The 22,388-nt window shown below is 44.6% G+C and overlaps 1 protein-coding gene across 2 annotated transcripts in view; it reads left to right on the forward strand.

Annotated features, from left to right (window-relative positions):
* SIGIRR (single Ig and TIR domain containing) overlaps window positions 1–22,388 on the forward strand; it is a 189,472-nt gene that overhangs the window by 33,382 nt on the left and 133,702 nt on the right. For both annotated transcript variants that reach the window (XM_085644953.1, XM_085644952.1), the window contains exon 2: window positions 20,025–20,360. In XM_085644953.1, coding sequence (XP_085501079.1) covers window positions 20,312–20,360 — 49 coding nt within the window. In that variant the 5' untranslated portion in view covers window positions 20,025–20,311. The remainder of the gene's footprint in view (window positions 1–20,024; window positions 20,361–22,388) is intronic.

The raw sequence follows: 22,388 nt of genomic DNA on the forward strand, positions 1-22,388 counted from the left end.
CTCGTTTGGCTTATTTGCTGTGTTTTATTCTGCATATAGTTATTGTAATGAATTAGAAAGCAGCACCAGAGCAAATTAGATTTTCTATGCATGTTAAGCGTGTGCCCTCAAGCCCCGCTAGGATTCTTTCGATTCCTTTCAGTATTTAACATTTTATAGAATATCTGTGAGAAAATCTGTTTGTTAGTTTGGGAGGGCCGATGACATTTTTTTGCACGAGTAGTGGCTCTGCAGTGAACGTTTTGAATAACATTTCGCTGGGCAGTCCTTGTTACTAGTCTTGTCATTGTCTGGAACCACAGAGCCAGATACTAAATCGTCCTCAACGAATTGCCAAGTATTAAATTGTCAATTATTAGGCCGATCAGCAACATTTCCTCTTGGAGCACGCAAATCAGAACACGTTACACTCGCTACAAAAATACATTGTCCAGGCACTGTTCTTAAGTTATGAAATATAAAAGAGAGATAAGACCACAGCTGTTGCTTTCTACCTTATGAAACGTCACTTGCATTAATAGCTCCAGAGTAAAAATTACTGCAGACACTCTATATCTGAACTCTGTGTGTATGTACTGTTCGGATACATTCTTGCATGGGGTTTAATCAAAACTCAGCATCTGGTTTGTATAGGGGCATACTTTTTTGCATGTCTGATGTTACTTACTTTAACAGCGGTGTGATGAATATGCACAGATCGTTTGGAGGTTGCAGACTGGGACCATGCTGCTCAGGCAGTGGCTGTGCCAGGCAGCAGTCTCTTGCCATGCTCTCGGACAGGTGATTCACCGCTTTAGTGATCAGTTCTGGGAGACACAGACTCTCACAGTTGAAGTTGTGTATTTTGGAGTGGTGATCTGCATGCAGGAATGGCCGTTCAGAACCCTCTCATATTTTGGGCGGCCAGACTCTGGATTTGATCCAGATGCTGAGAAGAACTCATGAACCCTCATGCAAAGAGGGGAAATCCGCACCACCTACCAAGGATTGGGAGGGCATCTGCAGGTGTGAAATCTGAGTGGGCCCTCACACATAGGGTCAGCACAACAACCAGGGAAACGGTGTAGTGGCTGCAGAGGGGTCATAGAGCTGCCACCCCAAAGGTGACACATGGACGATGAGGGGAAACAGAGGGAAAATGGCACCTGGCAACATGCTTCCCACAAGCAGTTCAATGCAGAAGCATCTTCACCATCTCAGCATGTCCCACAGTTCACCCTGTGTCACAATCTCATTCCGGTTGTAGAAGGAACGCAGTCTCTGCCCTCTGCAGCCTCTGACAGGCAAAGCTCCTCATATTTGTACACAGGGCAGCTGGACTCGGGCTCTGTGCTGAAGTATGCCACTTTCTTTACACTCTGCCAGTCTGCCTCATCTTTTTTCAGGTTGAGGCAGCAATGCCATTGCCTTAGTCCTAGAGTATATTGCCTACTCTGAGGGCAACAGCCAAGGTAGCCTGCTTCTGGTCTCAGCCTTTCTATGCCCAGATTTACATAGATCTTCTACGTAAAAATGTGAACTTTGAATAATCGAAAGGGGTCAGCTTATAGTCAGTGGCAGTGAAAATTTGCCTCAGGCAAACTGACCACTTGGATTTAAAGTTGTTCCCAAAGTATTGGAGAGAGCCAGTGGTTTAAAACGTAATCTTCCTGTAAGTGTGCAACCAGATTCTACTGGAGCACTATCACTCTTACGGTTTATCCATTCATTATGTATTTTATAGTTGTAGTCAGATTTGGGGTGGGTGTGTAGCTCTGGTCATGCTATTGGCTATGTTTTTATTTTTTGCCTAGGTGCACCATTCAGAGCACAGGTTGATCTGCTTGAACTTGCTTTGTGCCGATAGGAGTGTGGAGGTAAACCCAAAATAAACCTTCCTAGTCTCTTCATGTTTATGTGATGTCAAACCAGACACATACACCTGGCTTTACAGTGGTTTCTGTAGGAATGGGGAAAGGAGAGTAGGACTGTCAGACAGGACAGGAAAATGAGAGATAAAAGCCCCGACTACCCCTTAACCTTATGGAGCACCTTATAACCTCTCCATACATTCTTATGATAAAGTTTTATATAGCGCAAACATGACCCTTGTGGGTATCAGAGCTCTTCACAAGGATCAAGGCGACATGTATAAAAATAACATAATCATCGAGCAGGGAAAAGTTGTGGGAACCTGTCCTAGAGAGCAAACCACAGGTTCCAGGGGGACAGCAACCAGTAAAACAGTAAGAATATTGTTTGTGATAAGTAAGCATGGGTGCAGGCAGGGGATAGATCATGTTCTGGAGTATAGTTCATGCGCTCACCGGCATAGATTTGTTCATCAGTATCCTTTTGACGTCTTTCTTGAATGAGGAAGTTGAGGTATTCATTCTGATTTAAGGAGTAAGGGCGTCCCAGATTCCTGGGGCCATGCCTGAGAAGGTTTGGTTGTAATTCTTCTTTTTCAGAAATTTTGGTGGTTTCAGCAGTAGGGAACTAGTGCTTCTAGATGCTCTGAAGCCACCAGACAGCTCTGGTTTTTGTGCAAGGTACCTTTGAGTGTTGAAATGTAAGGCTTTATGTGCCATGCAGGCAATTTTCAAATGACCATGTATGAAAATCCTCTTTCCAGAATGAAAAATTATTTTCTAGAGTCAAGATGCGGTCTCCGGGGGTGCCATTAGGTGATTAGCCAGAGGGGGGGTTTGACGAAGGTGTGACTACAAACCCCTCTACCCCTGCAGATCATGAGGCAACATTCTGCCTAAGCTAAAATACTACGTGTCAGTGATTAACCACATGTATTACGTGTTAGGTGTATACACAGTAGGTGATCACCTAATTAATTCCTATTTATAGGTTTGCTTAGGAGTGGCACGCACAGGGCTGGTCCTCGTGTGGTCCTGAAGAAGAGCTTTTAGGGGACAGCTCGAAACATGTCGACCCAATACTAGGGAATCTATGCTCATTATAGTTAGACTTTCCCTATTATTAACCCCTGATTTTAGTCATACCAACTAGGGGCAGGAATAAAATATTAGCCCACTAATTGGGTATTTTTAACTTTTTGTTTTTCCACTCTACTTTCACTGCACTACACATTTTCCACAACTTAGTGCTCCTACATAGTTCCCCAAGCTGCAGCATGCCTCAATCGGATTGAGAGGACCCCAATGATGAAGCATGCCACCTAGGGGAAACCCTGGTGGGTGAGGGGACTCTAGAAATTAATTTTTCTTTCTGGAAAGAGGATTTTCATACATGTTCCATGAAAACCCTGTTCTTTCCCACGGTTAGGTTTTTATTTATGGTATTCCAGATTTTGTGAAACTTCATTCAGTTAGGAGGCTGAACCTAACCTCAACCTCTATATACCCCCCATCTTTTGATTGAATTTTCAAATGAATCGTCGCCTCATATGGAAACCAGTTAAGGGATTTCAGGTCCGGAGTTATGTGATTGTTCCTTTTCGATCCTGTAATGAGTCTAGCAGCAAAGTTAAGAGAGACTCTTAGAGGCGCCAGTTTAGCTTGCAAAGGGTTGCACTCCCATAGTCCAACCTGTAAATGACTAGAGCTTGAACAGCAGACTTGAGGTCATCCGGGGGAAGGAAGTGTTTTATTTTTCTTAAGATGCTTATGTGGAAGTTCACTCCTTTGGTGGCAGAGCTGATGTGCTCCTGCATGCTCAGATTCTTCTCCAGCGTTATTCCCAGACATCAAGTTGACTCTTTAATGTACGGAACACACTTCAGAGCTGTTATATATTTAATCAATTCTGCAATGTCTGGAGAACATTTGGGTGGGGCAATTACAAGGAATTCTCTTTACAGAGTGTTTAATTTGAGGTGGTTACCAGTCAGCCAGTTTTTTGTGTTTTTTGTAGGGTTGAGTTTAGAGACGTAATATCTTCGGGGGAAGAGATTTTTAAGTACAGTTGGGTGTCATTTGCGTACATGTGATTGTAGATGTTAGATGAATTCAGCAAATTGGTTAGTGGTTTCATGAATAAATTAAAGAGAGTGAGTGAGGGTGCAGATCCCTGAGGGACCCCTAGAGTGACCTGTGATGGGTTGGATAGGAACATATTGACATTGATTCTTTGAGTTCTGTTCTGTAGAAAAGAGGCAAACCAGTTAAGAACGGTCCCTGATAGTCCCATCCTACGTTTAAGTAGGCCTAGAAGGTTGTCCTGTTTGACAGTATCGAAGGCTGACAATAGATCAAGAAGGATAAGAAGGCAGGATTCGGTCTGATCCAACATTTTTAGTACAACATCAACAATGTGTTTGAGCGCCGATTCAGTGCTCTGGCCACGGCAGAAGCTAGATTGGAATTGATCTAAGAGACTAAAATGGGTAATGTGGTTGTACTTTTTTTTTTAAATGGGTGTAACCTTCCCCGCTTTAAGGCAGTCAGGTATTGATCCTTAAAGTAGAGAGACACTGACTATTTTAGCGCAGAGCAGAAGTAAAGACCTTTTGATCTCATTAAAGGCGTTCGTTGGAAGAGGGTCACTAAAGCGGTTTCAGGGTTTCAGTGTTGTAAGTATTTTGAGGATGGCACTCTCGTCAAAAGTTATGAATATGCTCCAAGTGGCATTGCTTTTGGTGGTGTGTGCTAGGATACTAGGTGTCTACGCAATCAAGGGAGTGGGGTTGGAGGCTACAAGGAGATGTGAGTGGAAGGTGCTCTGTAGCTGACCGCAGGCCATTTTCGGTCTTTCTTGTCTTTTCCATGAAGAAGGCCAAATCCTCACAGTTTGACTGTGGTATAAAACTTGTGGGGGAAGCATTGTGTTGCTTATTGGATTGTAGCTTGACCAGTTCGAGCAATTCTATTGGATGATTTCTAGCATTGTCTAATTGGCTTCTAAAGAAATTCCCTTTCGAGCTTCGAATTAGTTTGTTGTAAATGCTCCTTCGTGCTCTCAGGATTTTACAAAGAATGACAAGAGAACAGCAAGGTGTGAGAGTCGGGAAAGGGGACAGAGGGTGACAGAGGGCAGTAGGGAGAGACAGAAACAGACAGAGACAGAGACAGATAGAGACTAACAGAGACAGGGACAGACAGAGACAGATAGGCAGAGACAGGGACAGGGACAGACAGATAGAGGCAGAGACAGACAGAGAGGCAAATAGACAGACGGAGAGGGAGACGGAGAGGGAGGGCGACAGAGAGAGAGGAAGACGGAGAGAGAGAGAGGGAGACGGGGGAGAGAGAGGGAGACGGGGGAGAGAGAGGGAGACGGGGGAGAGAGAGGGAGATGGGGGAGAGAGAGGGAGACGGGGAGAGAGAGGGAGTCGGGGAGAGGGAGGGAGAGAGACAGAGAGGGAGGGAGAGAGACAGAGAGAGGGAGAGAGACAGAGAGAGGGAGGGAGACGGAGGAGGGAGAGGGAGGACGGAGGGAGAGGGAGGACGGGGGGAGAGGGAGGGAGACGGAGGACGGAGGGAGACGGAGGACAGAGGGAGACGGAGAGGGAAGGAGAGGGGGAGAGAGACAGAGGGGGAGAGAGACAGAGGGGGAGAGAGACAGAGGGGGAGGGAGACAGATGGGGAGGAAGACAGAGGGGGAGGGAGACAGAGAGGGAGGAAGACGGAGAGAGACGGAGAGGGAGAGAGACGGATAGAAGGAGAGAGGGAGGGAGACGGAGGAGGGAGGGAGATGGAGGAGGGAGGGAGACGGAGGAGGGAGACGGAGGAGGGAGGGAGGGAGATAGAGAGAGGGAGAGAGAGAGATATGTGTATGCCGGGTCCGGTGGCTCAGTGGACGAAGGCGTCCGCTGTAGGGAACTATGTTCCACCTCATGGTCACAGTTTTTTGTTGTTGCTCTAGCTCCGCCCCCTCCCCAATGACCCCGCCCCCAAGGTGCGGCCCTCGGCCACAAACCACACTATAAATTTGGCCCCCAAGAGAAAGTTTGTGAGTACCCCTGCTCTAGCACATGCTCTCACACTTCAACCCTGGAAAAGCATGCAGAAACTGATAAAAAAGTTGGGGTACCGCAGGGCAAATGGATTCCTCACAGCAGAAGGATGAGGGTACTGAACTATGTTTGAAATCTAATCAGCAGCCGGCATTGCATGCAGTCCATAGTTTTCCTTCAAAACTGTAATCTTGTTCACTCAATCATCCTCTTACAATTCTTTCTGCAGACTCTACCCTTGGTTTGGGTACGGAGGTGGTGGTGGCGATAAAACTGGTGAGGGTGGTAGGCTGGTGGTGGTGCTGAGGGTGGGTAAGCAGAGGAGTTTTAAGGCATGCGCAATTGCCCATGGCCCCCACCTTTGAAGGGGGCCCCATGGTAAAATTAACTGCGTCTCTATTTGGCCTCTGTTTATTCTATGTCTATCTCTAAACTTCTACCCCTTCTACTGTTATTACCTCTAACTTTGTCTCTTAAAATCAGTGTCACGTTAAGGATTTTTGGCATCCCGGGTAAGACATATTTTAAAAAATTTTATATGGCCTTGTTCAAAGTTAAACCACAATTTAGTATTTTTTAGCATCATGAAGGTTTAGAATGGGTTATAAAATTCAAACAAGGTTTGCCCAGGGCCACTAGAATCCCTAAGGTTACAGGGGTGGTGGTGGTAGTTAGGGTACTGGTTAGGATGGTGAAGTTGTTGGTGGTTAGGGTAGGGTGTTGGAGGTTATGGGCTGAATTGGGTGAGGTGGCTAGGGTTGCGGTAGAGTTAGTTGTGGTGGCGGTAGGGTATGGTGGTGGTAGTATTCTGGTTAGGCACGTGGTAGTTCAGGTAATGGTAATGAGGGTAGTGGTGGTGACTTAGGGGGTGGTTAGGGCAGTTGTCGGTTGGGTGGGATGGTGGTGGTGGTTATGGTCGAATGGTGAAGGTTAATTAACAGTGCTGTGTTGGTTAGTACGGTGGTGGTAGGTTGTAGTCTGTGGTGGTTTGGATGATGAGGGGTGATGGCTGTGGTGAGGGGTGATGGTGATTAGGGTGGCAACATAATGGATTTAAAGATAATCACAGACTGCAGGGTCATGGCCTGGAAAACTCAGGCGACTGAAAAACATCAGAAGTCTCATCTGCACGGGCTGCAGCCAGGAGCTGGAGTTGTGACCGGACCCCGCTGGATTTGGCCTGTGGCGTGCATCGGCCCTTTGTGACCCACTGGGGCTGCCATTGATTCTGCGGAAAGGGGCAGATTCTCGGATCCCGACTGCCTGAGCTGTGCTCCCAGAGACCGTGAGGTGAGTAATTCCTGGAGGCCTGAGGACATTGAGGCGCCACCTCCGAGGCTTGCTTCTCTGACGTGTGGTGCGAAGCCTGGCAACGCGGCCTGTGCGGCTCACGGCAGACCTCAGACTCTGACAAGGAGGACTGGTGAGCAATGATTCGGGAGGTCTTTGCGGACCCCGTATGAGGGGCCCGGCACCCAGCGCATGGGAATGTGAGAGCAGCTCTGCGGCCTTGGGGCGTCTCAGTGGCGCAGTCTCTGGATGAAACAGACTGGGCCCTGTGGTGGGAGAGGTGGAGCCCCTGATGGGGGCCTCAGCACCCTGCGAGGGGAATCGCCTGAGAGGGACTGGCTAGCCGCGATAGCGGGCCGTGACACACTACACTGCGGACCAGCTTGGGCCATGCCCCCACACTGCTTAGGAATTGCTGCTGGAAACAACTGGGGGTGGGCCTGGGGTGTCTCTCGGCCTGAGCAGGGACTGCCAGGGAGCTGCTCATGATGCCCCGCATGCTCCTGGGAATGAAGCCTGAGGCGGCGGGGTGGAAATGTCCCTGGATCACACTAAGAGCATGGTCACTGGCTCCTAGATACTTCACCACGGCTGGGCTCGCTCCCTACCTCCCAGCAGACTACGGAGCCCATAAGTGTGCGTCGCTTCGAAAGCGCAGTCCCCTTCATCTCCCCTGCGGCGAGTCAGCCCTGCGTGCAGGCCACTGTGAGTGCTGGGAGATCTAAACAAGCTGTCGTCTTTGGCGAATGACACACAAAAAGTGCTTACCCACTAATTGAAGGAGACAGTATAACGCCGCAAGTAAACGATCCAGTCTTGATGGGCGGTCCCAAAAGTAGACAGGGCGGTAACAAGGAGGGACTAAGAAGCCTCATTTTCAATCGGAAGCCAGCATTTGCCATGGACGATGACGCCAGCCAATGAAAAATATGGACGGGGCTTCCATGCCACTTCTAAAAAATACCCTCATACAGCATGCCTCGCAAAGCGTGCAGCGCATGCGCTGCAAAGCTAGGCCAGACATAAAAAAGAGCCTACCTCCAACTCTGTCCCAGCTTCTGATTGGGTAGAAGCTTGTGGACCTGGTGTGCTGCCAGAGGTAGGAGATGGGAGAGTGGGGAATTGTGACCCATGCAGTTCAAGAGCATGCACGCTGTTGTCGAAGGGGACTGCTCCAGGTAAGTTTCATTTTCAGCATTCTGCAACTTTGTGTGTGTTTGTCTGCGTGCTGGGAATTGCGTGTGTCAGCCCTGCCAATTTCCCCAGGTCCATGCGTAATGTGCTACATCAGTCACGGTTTTTCTCCTCTGAATTCTGGGAATCGTAGCGTTGTTTGTTCCATTATAAAACGGGACTACAAGTCCCAGGATGCAAAGGAAAATATCCTGGAATGGAGCAGCACATAATGCTTGGATCTGGGAAACTTGACAGCTGTGTTGTATATGTGTAAGTGTGTTTGTATACGTGAGAGCATCTGCAACCTAATTTCCTTGTCAGAGCAAGCGGGTAACAGTTCTGGTCAAATTGGTCCCTGATATCACAATCCATTCAGGAGTTGTTTTTGCCTTTGAGCCCATGCGCACATTGATCTTAACATTTCTTTAGTATAGTTTCCTATTATTAGAGTTTTTAAATCCTACACTTTTTGTTTATATATACGTTTCTTTAACACGTTTAACATAAATTTACATCACAATAATCCATTCATCTCATTAGCATCAGTGCGTATGTTCCATGAATTTCGGGCATTTGGCTGCTTTCAGGAGTTTGCCCATAATAATTCTACTTTCCTTTATAGCATTTTATAAAATCAAGACAAAAACAAATGTACATTTGAGTATGGTTGTTAACATTATCTTTGCAGAACCTAAAACCAAACATTCAACATTTCTTACTACACACCTGAACCAATGTATTTACTTTCTTCGGTTCGGTGTGCGTACATTTGCCATGTCTGCATTCCTTGTGGGGTAAGAGCAGCAGCAGCCATAGTTAAGCAGGGCACAGACACCGATTGCTTGTTTGACACCTGATGCTTTTTCAAAGGTTCTTTCAGAATTGCATACCAGTTCGCATTTGGCTTTTGTTGTTTTCGCTCCCTTCCTGTTCAGCTGTACCTTGATTGCATACTGACACTAGCTAACCCCTACCCTCTTCAGTGTCCTCCTCAGATGTCTGGTAGACGGGTTAAGACAGCTTCTTCCAGTTCTTTGGGGGTGGGCTCCAGGGGTCTGTGTAGCACCTGTATGTGACTGGCTAGTAAGAATGTAGACATCCATTTCCTCTCCTCAGTTTGTTCACTGTGTCTTAGCGTCAAGTGTCGCATGCGTACGTTTTACCATACTCACAGCATTGACGACATCAGAGACTTGCGCCTCCTCATTCAACTCATGCTTCCTCGCTGCATTAACTAGCGCCTTATACTCGGGTCCAACCATTTCGCCCCACAACTTTTGAGATCCACCAGTCACCACTGGTCAAGAGGAGAGTAGTCTCCCATATTAAAAGAAGTATCGCTTTAGCTGACCCTGTGTTGCCCAACATGGTGTAGTAATCTGTTAAGCAACAGTCAAAAACATGTAGCGCACCTGTCATGAGACTCATCACTTTGGTCTCCGACACAGGAAAACATTCTGGGTTGGTTGGAAAGAGAAAATGAGAAGCAGGATGGCACATGACTACTGCACAAGCCTATTTGTCTATGTTAAACTACAGGAACAGGATTTAAAACCTGGCAGCACACAAGAGATCTGCATCGGATTAGTACACCGCTGTGTGATGCTAGATATATATATATATATATATATTTATATATATATATATATATATATATATATATATATATATATATATATATATATATTCACTTAAAAAACCATAGGTTTCACACATGTTATAGTTAGCTGGACATTTCACTCGTAAAAAACCAATGAAATTCCCCCGTTATAGTTAGTGCAGGCAATTATAACTCACGCGACCGCAATCCTCTGCTGATGACGACAGATATTACATCACTGATTACATATGTGTCTTTATGAAAAATAAATATTTGTAATATATGTATAGCTAAAGATTAATGGAAGAAGACATGGGTAAATAAGTGTCTAAATACAGTGATGTAATATCTGACGTCGTCAGCAGAGGATTGCGGTCGCGTGAGTTATAGTTGCCTGCACTAACTATAACGGGGGAATTTCATTGGTTTTTTACGAGTGAAATGTCCAGCTAACTATAACGTGTGAAACCTATGGTTTTTTAAGTGAATTTGCAAGGTTTTTTAAATGCTAATTTGTAACTATAACGTGTGTGAAACCTATGGTTTTTTCAGTGAATATATAAACATATAAATATAATCTGCATATCTATATAAATATAAATTCATGCAAACATATACATATATGCATACATATGCATGGTATGTACATGAAAGTTTGAAAAACTCTAATACAAGCAAAGCTAAAAAGCCACCTAATTACAAACAGAATTGCTTTAACTTAAACGAGGGCGAGACCTATTGCATTTTCAATGCTTGTTTACTTTGATTCCATCAAGAAGGCATTCAGATGTGTCCCACTCTAGTTGCTCATTAGGTCACTGTAGTAAAGCTACTGCTCACCAGGGAAGTCTGCTGCTGGTATTGAAAGTGCATGTTTCAGTCTGCATGTCAGAATTTTTTAATGAAATAGAAGAGGATTTGATAAGTCACTCTAAATGTGCCCTAATTTTTCTTTTTTCCTCACTAATCATAATTTCTACGGCAAAATGAACCTCCTCATTGTGTTCCTTTTAAATTAAACTACTCACTCTCTACTACTCACTCGCTACTACTTTCTACTACTCACTCTCTACTACTCCCTTTCTACTACTCTCTACTACTCACTCTCTACTACTCACTCTCTACTACTCTCTACCACTCACTCTCTACTACTCTACTACTCACTCTCTACTACTCTCTACTACTCTCTCTCTACTACTCTCCCTCTCTACTACTCCCTCTCTACTACTCCCTCTCTACTACTCTCTCTACTACTCACTCTCTACTTCTCTACTACTCTCTACTACTCACTCTCAACTACTCACTCTACTACTCTCTCTACTACTCACTCTACTACTCTCTACCACTCACTCTCTACTACTCTCTCTCTCTACTACTCACTCTCTACAACTCTCTCTGCTACTCACTTTCTACTACTCTCTACTACTCACTCTCTACTACTCTACTACTCTCTACTACTCTCTCTACTACTCACTCTCTACTACTCACTCTCTACTACTCACCCTCTACTACTCTCTACTACTCTCTCTCTACTACACACTCTCTACTACTTGCTCTCTACTACTCACTCTACTACTCACTCTCTACTACTCCCTACTACTCACTCTCTACTACTCACTCTACTACTCACTCTACTACTCACTCTACTACTCACTCTACTACTCACTCTCTACTACTCTCTACTACTCACTCTCTACTTCTCTACTACTCACGCTCTACTACTCACTCTCTACTACCCTCTCTCTACTACTCTCTACTACTCTCTACTACTCACTCTCTACTACTCTCTACTACTCTCTACTACTCACTCTCTACTACTCTCTACTACTCACTCTACTACTCATTCTCTACTACTCATTCTCTACTACTCTCTCTCTCTGCTACTCAGTCTCCACTACTCACTCCCTACTACTCTCTACTACTCACTCTCTAATACTCACTCTCTACTACTCCCTCTACTACTCACTCTCTACTACGCTCTACTACTCCCTCTACTACTCACTCTCTACTACTCTCTACTTCTCACTCGCTACTACTCTCTACTACTCACTCTACTACTCACTACTACTCTCTCCTACTCACTCTCTGCTACTCTCTCTACTACTCTCTCTACTACTCTCTCTCTACTCTCTACTCTCTATTACTCATCCTCTACTCTCTACCTCTCTACCTTTCTCTACCTCTCTCTCTACTACTCTCTACCTCTCTACCTCTCTACCTCTCTACCTCTCTACCTCTACCTCTCTACCTCTACCTCTACGTCTCTACCTCTACATCTCTACCTCTCTACCTCTCTACACGCACACATATGCACATATATGCATTTATATATATGTATGTGTATATATATGTATATACATACATATATAAACATATATATAATCTGCATATCTATATAAATACAAATATAAATGCATGCATACATATACAGATATGCATGTTATTTACATGAAATTTTGAAAAACACTAATAAAAGCAAAGCTAAAAAGCCACCTAATTACAAACAGAATTGCTTTAACTTAAACGAGGGCGAGACCTATTGCATTTTCAATGCTTGTTTACTTTGGTTCCATCAAGAAGGCATTCAGATGTGACACATTTGCCATAAATTCTGAATGGTAGCACTCTAGTTCCTCATTAGATCACTGTAGTAAAGCTACTGCTCACCAGGGAAGTCTGCTGCTGGTATTCAAAGTGCATGTTTCAGTCTGCATGTCAGAACTTTTTAATGAAATAGAAGAGGATTTGAGAAGTCAAAATGTGCCCTAAGTTTTCTTTCTGCAGCACTAGTCATAATTTCTATGGCTAAATGAACCCCCTCATTTTGTTCCTTTGCAAATTAATTTTTTTAATGTTACCACTTTATTCCAATCAAGATGGCTGCAGGTGTGCCATACCTTTGTCATAAGTAAGACTGTTAGCGCTCTAGTTGTTCTTTAAAACACTCTGGGATTTCTGTCATTGGGCTATACTTGGGCTACATCTCGGTGATATTTGTACTACATTTGGGCTCTTTTGTCTCTGGTGGCCATCTTGGGAGACTTGTTATGAAGTTTCCTAATTTCCTCATTTACTGCAGTCTCCTCAGTAGGCATACTGTCAGTTTTTTACTTTGATTCAATGAAGAAGGCATTCAGATGTGTCACACATTTGCCATAAATTCAGAATGTTAGCACTCTAGTTGCTCATTAGATCACTGTAGTAAAGCTACTGCTCACCAGGGAAGTCTGCTGCTGGTATTGAAAGTGCATGTTTCAGTCTGCATATCAGAATTCTTTAATGAAATAGAAGAGGATTTGAGAAGTCACTCAAAATGTGCCCTAATTTTTCTTTCTGCAGCACTAATCATACATTCTATGGCAAAATGAACCCTCTCATTTTGTTCCTTTTTAAATTAAATGTTTTAAATGTTACCACTTTATTCCAATCAAGATGGCTTCAGGTGTGCCATACCTTTGTCATAAGTAAGACTGTTAGCGCTCTAGTTGTTCTTTGGAACATTCTGGGAAGCTGCAGTAGAACACAAAGGAATCAACTGACAGTCTCTGCCCTTGTTGGATGTACATGTTTTACTGAGAATGTCAGACTTCATTCTCACATGACTGAGAAAGATAATGTGAATTTACAGAAAATATGCTCTCAGTTTAGCTTATAGATCACCTTCCAAACCTCTGTGGGAAAAGCATGTGAAAATAGTTTTCTCTCAAACATGATTCATGATATCCCAGCAGAAGGCTTTTTCACATGGTAAAATCACCTTAGAACATACTACAATTCCTAAAATGAGTATGGTACCATCAACAAATGATTTATAATGTAACTAAAGTCTTAAAACCTTCTATTAACTGCAATGCTTTTTAATGAGGTGCTATCATGTATATTGGTCCCAAGATGGCTGCCAACACTTCTTGGATAAAGTGCTGACAGCCAATCAGATCTCACAATGAGATGTGTGGTTAGGCTCCGCCCAGATATGTATATGATTTTACTTTTGATTTTCTCAGGAACTACTGAACGGATTTACACCATATATGCAAAAGGCACATGCCTGACCTGAGGACTACCTCTTTGCCAAATTTCAAGTAATTCTGTTCAGCCGTTGTGGCTGTAGCTGTGTCTAAAGGTCCTATGGAAAAATGCATGGGGAAAACTCGTTTTGGGACCCCCCTTTTTTCTTGGCCCCCGCTTGACGAATCACCCCGAGACTTTCAAGGTAGGAGCTGAACGGAGCGCCCATTAGTTTTGAAAATTTCGCGAGGATTCGTCAACCGGCGCCAAAGTTATTCAAAATAGAATTTTCAGATTTCCTATGGAAACTAGGTTGTAACTATAACTATCTACTGGCGACCGCCAGTAGATAATATATATATATATATATATATATATAAATATATATCCACATTTCAACAAAGTTGCCCTTGTGAAGATGCCAAACACACAGGGGAGCTTTAACTCTTCTTTATTAAGGATCGCAGGTAAGTTGCAAGTGCTTCCTCATACCCCAAGAAAGCCTGACGCGTTTCGAAAGGAAATCTTTCTTTTTCAAGGGCACCATTGTCCTTCCACCTGCAGGCGTGTTGTTTAAATGTCTGCATCACAACGTGAACCCCGCCCCAGTGGGCGTCAGCACGCAAGTGCCGCTGGTACTTGCAGTTTCAAACATCAATCTTCTCAAGTGAGTGCTGCAGGTAAAGGCAATGCAAAAGTGTTACCCCAGTGGGTTTGGGATGGGGCGACACAAGACAACTTCTTGCTTTTACAAGTCCTTAAATTCGAACTCCCCTGTTCCATAAGCGTGACCCGTGTGGGTCACTGCAGGATCCGCCGCAGCAGTGGGGCATCTTCGCGACCGGGCCGGCCGCCAAAATCCACATTTCAACAAAGTTGCCCTTGTGAAGATGCCAAACACACAGGGGAGCTTTAACTCTTCTTTATTAAGGATCGCAGGTAAGTTGCAAGTGCTTCCTCATACCCCAAGAAAGCCTGACGCGTTTCGAAAGGAAATCTTTCTTTTTCAAAGGCACCATTGTCCTTCCACCTGCAGGCGTGTTGTTTAAATGTCTGCATCACAACGTGAACCCCGCCCCAGTGGGCGTCAGCACGCAAGTGCCGCTGGTACTTGCAGTTTCAAACATCAATCTTCTCAAGTGAGTGCTGCAGGTAAAGGCAATGCAAAAGTGTTACCCCAGTGGGTTTGGGATGGGGCGACACAAGACAACTTCTTGCTTTTACAAGTCCTTAAATTCGAACTCCCCTGTTCCATAAGGGTGACCCGTGTGGGTCACTGCAGGATCCGCCGCAGCAGTGGGGCATCTTCGCGACCGGGCCGGCCGCCAAAATCCACATTTCAACAAAGTTGCCCTTGTGAAGATGCCAAACACACAGGGGAGCTTTAACTCTTCTTTATTAAGGATCGCAGGTAAGTTGCAAGTGCTTCCTCATACCCCAAGAAAGCCTGACGCGTTTCGAAAGGAAATCTTTCTTTTTCAAAGGCACCATTGTCCTTCCACCTGCAGGCGTGTTGTTTAAATGTCTGCATCACAACGTGAACCCCGCCCCAGTGGGCGTCAGCACGCAAGTGCCGCTGGTACTTGCAGTTTCAAACATCAATCTTCTCAAGTGAGTGCTGCAGGTAAAGGCAATGCAAAAGTGTTACCCCAGTGGGTTTGGGATGGGGCGACACAAGACAACTTCTTGCTTTTACAAGTCCTTAAATTCGAACTCCCCTGTTCCATAAGCGTGACCCGTGTGGGTCACTGCAGGATCCGCCGCAGCAGTGGGGCATCTTCGCGACCGGGCCGGCCGCCAAAATCCACATTTCAACAAAGTTGCCCTTGTGAAGATGCCAAACACACAGGGGAGCTTTAACTCTTCTTTATTAAGGATCGCAGGTAAGTTGCAAGTGCTTCCTCATACCCCAAGAAAGCCTGACGCGTTTCGAAAGGAAATCTTTCTTTTTCAAAGGCACCATTGTCCTTCCACCTGCAGGCGTGTTGTTTAAATGTCTGCATCACAACGTGAACCCCGCCCCAGTGGGCGTCAGCACGCAAGTGCCGCTGGTACTTGCAGTTTCAAACATCAATCTTCTCAAGTGAGTGCTGCAGGTAAAGGCAATGCAAAAGTGTTACCCCAGTGGGTTTGGGATGGGGCGACACAAGACAACTTCTTGCTTTTACAAGTCCTTAAATTCGAACTCCCCTGTTCCATAAGCGTGACCCGTGTGGGTCACTGCAGGATCCGCCGCAGCAGTGGGGCATCTTCGCGACCGGGCCGGCCGCCAAAATCCACATTTCAACAAAGTTGCCCTTGTGAAGATGCCAAACACACAGGGGAGCTTTAACTCTTCTTTATTAAGGATCGCAGGTAAGTTGCAAGTGCTTCCTCATACCCCAAGAAAGCCTGACGCGTTTCGAAAGGAAATCTATATATATATATATTTCACAAGATTACTCCTTCCGAAGTTCAAGCCCCCTTAGGAGGGGTGGCGCGGACCGGCGGAGACAACCGGCATTTAATATACTCAAAGTTCGGAGTTCCAAACGCGCTCGTGGAGCAATAATTCACACCAAGGAAACGACTGGTTAGATCAACAGCAGGTGGGTTTATTCAAATCATAAACCAGCCGTGACGCGTTTCACCCGCGAACGGGCTTGTTCACACAGCGTGTCACAAAACATTGCCACAATACATACTTTTCCGTATCAGAAACAATGACGCATATGACAAAAAAACGGATTTTGGAACACATGAGGGCGATAACTAACAAAGACAAGCAATATCCCATTGCTCGGCATTTTGAAAGGTTCCATTTTAACCAGCCGTTTCCTTGGTGTGAATTATTGCTCCACGAGCGCGTTTGGAACTCCGAACTTTGAGTATATATATATATATATATATATATCTCTAAGCCCACAGAAGTAGCTCTTACAATAAGGTAGTGGTAGAGATTCCCATGCTAAACTGTGTGTGTGTTTGTTTGTCTTGCCGTGACTGCGAATACCCACAGGATTAGGAAGCCTGTGTATGTGCGCTCACACACCTACCTACAGGAGCAAGGCTTACTATGAGGATGTAGAGGCAAGTCGGGTCCAGCACTGAGATCATACACCTGTGTTTGACTTTCACCATGTATACATGCGGGCATGCATCAGGACTACGGTAGAGCTGTGAACTGGACTAATACACCTGTATGGTTGTCTGTCTTTGTGACTGTTTCAAAGGGTAGCTTCAGGAAGACGCCTTAGAACCAAGAAGTACATCAGCGCATGGTGCTGAACTCCTATGTGTGTGCACCTCTGTGCATGTGTGTACGTACTTATAGGATTAGTGTGTACACTCAACAGGACCCAAGGCTACAAACCTTTGTATATTAGTATATGCGCATATATACATGTATATATTGTGTGTGTTTAGCTACGAGAACGGGATTAAAAATCAGGAAGCACAGAAGCGTCAAGCATCAGATTAGTACATCTGTAGGTGATTGTGTGTGTGCATGTGGTTTGTTTGTGTGTGTGTCTCAATATAGTTGTAAAGTTTATTTAAGCTTTTTCCAACTTAGGACTTCCTCCTCCTCAATGCAAGTGAATCATAAAATTGAATTTATCCTTTTTTCCTACAAATCTCTCATATGTGTTCCCAAACGTTGGCACATACGAGCCAGTGTGCATGTACCTTCAGAAAAGTGCTTATAGTCAGGAAGTCCAACCCCAGACTTGTACTACGGAGTGTATGTGACCGTGTACCTTCAGGGGCATGGTTTTCAGTCAGGGAGCACAGAAGAATCCAGGAGTGGGCTAGTCAGTCTGTGTTTTGGGGTGCGCAAGGTTTACAGTCAGGAAGCTTGGGAGCCTGCACCGGATAAGTACACCTGTATGCTTTAGGTTGCTGCAACCAGTGCAGCCTCACTTGCTGCTGAGCTCGAGGGAGGGGGAGTTGCTATGTTTAGAAATAACTTGTGGTTATAAATGCAAGTGATGCAGAGTTCCTTGTATTTCCAGCAGTTTGCAGGCAACAGTAACATATCAAGATAACTCTGGGGATGAATGTTCCTGCTGGAGAGAGATATTTTGAACAGAGGTAGTTTTTACTCATCATAAATTTGCACAGAGAGTTAAAATGCCCACTGCAAAGAACGTGTACCATGCAGATCACATACCTGTATGTGGATATTTGAGTGGGTTAGTGCTTTTGTCACAGAGAACCTTTTGTACCTTGCAGTGCATAAGTTACAATCCTAATATAGCATAGTGGCCTATGAACTGCCATTAAAGAGCAGCATGCAAACTGCATGGTACTGTATAGGTTAAAACGTTATGTATTGGCCCAGACTTTTATTATCATAACGTTGCTAAAAAGGGTTGGTCTGGGTAGAAATCATTCTTATTAGTAAAGCCAACTCCAACCGCTGTGGTATGTTTAATATCCCGAGTTTATGCTGTTCCAGACCAACACAACAACATATACTGTCTACTAGCATGGATGACATGAGTTTACACTTGTAATCCTCTTTATATTACATAACATTTCTTAAAGCCTGATTTATACGTATGACTCATTGTCTCTGTATAGTGTGTGTGTTATATAAAGTGCAGTGACACCGTTCACTGGTATTAGTAGCTGTAGGGTGTCGCAGAATGTGAGACTTATCTGTCTGTATGAGTAATTACACTAGTAACGATTTTAATAGCACTTAACTTATTTATTTTATTTCTTCTAATCCCCATTGTTTTATGTAACATTTCCTGTACATTAATTTACACACTTGTATGATTCATTGTCTCTGTTTGTGTGTGAGAGATATAAAGTGCTCTGACACCCTACACTAAGACGAGAAGCACTATAAAAGGAATACAATAATAATAGATTAAGTGCTATTTAAATCGTCACTAGTGTAATTACTTATACATCTGACATGCTTCATGCATATCTCTGACATACAATGCTTGAACAAAGTCAAAACCTGTCTCCAAGCCGTAGTTTCTCTTAAGCACTTGTGAAGTGCTAGCAAGCAGAGTGCCCTTGTTTCCTTTCATTGCATTGACATCTAAGGTATTAGGCCAGAAATCTCTTAGCCTAGATTAGACACCAGCTACATTTGTATTGATGGCCCTTTAAACGAGGCCGTTGTGTTGGAACCAACTTGAAGAGAAAACAAGAACCCCCTCTCCCCCCACACACACTCCTTGCACATCACTGCTCCGCATGGAAATCAAACAACCTGCGGGCAGTGCTGAATGTGCCCCGATGTCGGCAAATGACACCGGGACAAATTGAGCATATTTCACTAGGGCAGGCCCGGGCTCCGGCTGTGTCTCTCATTTCTTGCACTGCGTACACTAGCCTGTTTTATACAGTATGTCCTCCTTCACAACTCTGTAAATAATGGGGTATTCTAGAAACAATCCAAATCTACTAAACATATCTTTATGCAGAAAACACAGACTTCTTAGATCCCCTCAAATTTTGGGCACTTTGCAAATTTTCTGGAAATTTTGGAAATTACCCTCAGAATTTATGTCTGCTGCTCAAATATCCAGGCAAATAAATCATGAGGAAATATCACAAACAAATGAAGAATGACGGGGGCTAAAAGGCGGACATTAGAGGCCTCTAGTAACATAGACTTTTTTACACTGCAGGCCCTGGCAGAGACACGCATCTATTTTCATAGCAGGTTAGTTGCATTGTAGGCAAGGCCAAGCAGGGTGCACCTTCGAGGCAAGTGCTTGTAGGGAAGCCCCTAGCGATTGTCTCTTACGAGGGGACAATTGTTTTTTTGTTTGCTTTAGGTTCCTTGAAATCCGTGCTGGCAGCTGATCCTTGGGTTGGAGAGAAGGATCTTGTCCTCCTTGCCTTTCTGAAGAGCTTCCTGTGCTATATGGTCCATGTGTCTGTCTCTGCCAGGCAGCAGATGGGCAACGGGACAGGAATAGTCAGGGTGTGTCGGCCCACTAATGTAGACCAGTGTTGCGTTTCTGTCCTTTCACTTCTTGAATATCATTACACATGCCCTCCCAGTACTCATTAACCCGCTCTTCTTGCTTTCAGATACCGCCACCCCCTCCTGCGTTGATGCTAACCGCTTCTACGACCACACGGTCTGGACAGTGCAAGAGCCCGTCAACCACCTGTTTTGCCCCCTGGACCAAGAAAGCCTTGACCTCCTGCGGGCTGACCCAGACTTTGACCTGCAGTGGAGCAAGGACTGCCTTCCCTTGGCTTTCGGTGGAAAAGGGGCACGACTGAGCGCTGAGCTACTCGATGACGGCACCGCCTTTCTGACCTTCCAGCACCTGCGCGCTGAGGACGCTGGGAACTACACATGCACACTCTACATGGGCACCCAGCCTCACGTCTCCTTTACTACACGGCTCACCATGGCAGGTAGATGGCATCTGGACAGTAAAGAGGCTCTCATCCACCTTTGGGTTCTAAATGTGAATTGTATGCTGATTGACTGTATGCCCCACCCATACCCCCTAAGCTGAGGCTGATAGAGCACAGACCTATGTCACAGTATTCAGAATTGAATTTATATAGCACTTACTACGCATGACAAGGGTTTCGAAGCACTGTGCTCCGGGCAGCACACTGCTCTGGAACCCATGGTTAGTGGTTAATCAAGTGGTTGATGATTAGTGTTCTTTATGTGTGTATAATGTGCTTGTGCTTTTAAGGAAATCATGTCATGCATTCACTTGAGTTTCTTTGTGGTATATTAAATTAATAGGAGTTAGGTGTGATCAGTAGCAGGGGGTCGGTGCATGTACCTACAGAAAAATTGCTTATAGTCAGGAAGCCCAACACCAGACTTGTACCACTGTGTGTATGTGATGGTATACCTTCAGGGGTATGGTTTTCAGCCAGGAAGCACAGAAAAATCCAGCAGTGGGCTAGACAGTCTGTGTTTAGGGGTGCACAGATGTTTGGTAGGATTAATAAATAAGCTACAGGAAATCCGGTATTGTTAGTTTGCAGAAGTATGATTTTCAAGGAAGAGGTTGAGACGTTTGAAGTGAAGTGTGGGCAATATGCTGAAAAACAATTATAGAGATTAAGGCAAACATGCATGTGACTTAGAGTAGGCTCAGTTCAGAAAGTAAAAAGGAGAAGAAACTATTGTAAGTACGAGGATGCAAAAACATAGTAATAAAGAATGTTATTTGTAAGTGAGTTAGTGCTGCCTTCGATACTTTTGAGATGCAGTAGAATCAGGTAAATAGACTGCCTGCTGCTAGTCCACTGCTTGACCACTGAATAGGGCAGCTGATCGGAGTTGAAGCGTAAAGTAATGGCTGTATATCTATATAGAGAAATATGAAAAGCTTTAGACCGCGCTCAAAAGACGTAGTAACCTCATACCAACATGAGAGAATAAATAATAATGCAAATATCAAAAAGGAGATTGTGCGAATGCTAGAGCAGGTGTTTTCTAATGTTCATCCTTAGAGTTTGGTTCAGACTATTAATGACTAAAAGCAAGTGGAATCCATTTTGAGTGCCCTTGATTTAGCATAGTACAAGATTGGTAGGTTTCCCAGTCAGTCAGTGTAAAGTGTTTTGCTTGTATTCCTTTCGTTGGAGTGTGAAGACTTAAACACTTAAATGAGAAGGATGAGATAGGGCTACGTTTAGAAATTCATGAAGACTTTGTTAGCAAGGGGTTGCTGATTAATTCTTTCTGAGCCCTACCATTTGGTGGGTGCTAGAATTGAGGTAGGATTATAGGTTATATTGTTCAAGGTGATGAATTTTCTAGGCCATGCTTGGCCCTTTGTCTTTTTCTAATTGCTGATGCAGGAATGTTGATGACAGCCAGGTGCAGAAAACTCGCATTTAGTGTGACTGTGTTTTGGGTACTCCTACTTGGAGTGAGCCCTAGTTCTACCTTCTGTTAGAGGCATCACTTTATAGAAAACTGTGCCCGTAGATCAGTCTGAGAAGAACACTTAAAAGAGAGCCAAACCAAACTGGTTCTGTAGAATGGGACAGTGGATACACTCTCGGTACTGTTTACAGTACTGTTTTCAGTACAGGCCTGCTCGATCTTCAGACATTTCACTGCGAGACAAACACAGACACACTCTCCACGGGGTGTTTGCCCCACAGTGATTGCAGTTTTTTTATGGGGTTGGAGGGATGCTCCCTCTGCCCGCCCCACTCTGCCCACAAGAATGTGCCACCTACAACATCAGCTCCATTTAATTAAGCACCGCAATGTAGGTGGGAAAATGACCGTAGAAAGTAAAAGCGTGGCATAAAGTCTGCATACCGCCCAGGATTTGCAGACATTTCACCTAGGGACCAGTACCGACACACTCAAAAAATACAACTATAAAAGCTCATAAGAAGAATGTGTTGCAAGACTCCGTACTTGCACTCGTGGCAAGCAAACACCAGCAAAGGTGAGGG

Source organism: Triturus cristatus, chromosome 3_1, assembly GCF_964204655.1.
Source record: "Triturus cristatus chromosome 3_1, aTriCri1.1, whole genome shotgun sequence".
Classification (NCBI taxonomy): Eukaryota; Metazoa; Chordata; class Amphibia; order Caudata; family Salamandridae; genus Triturus; species Triturus cristatus.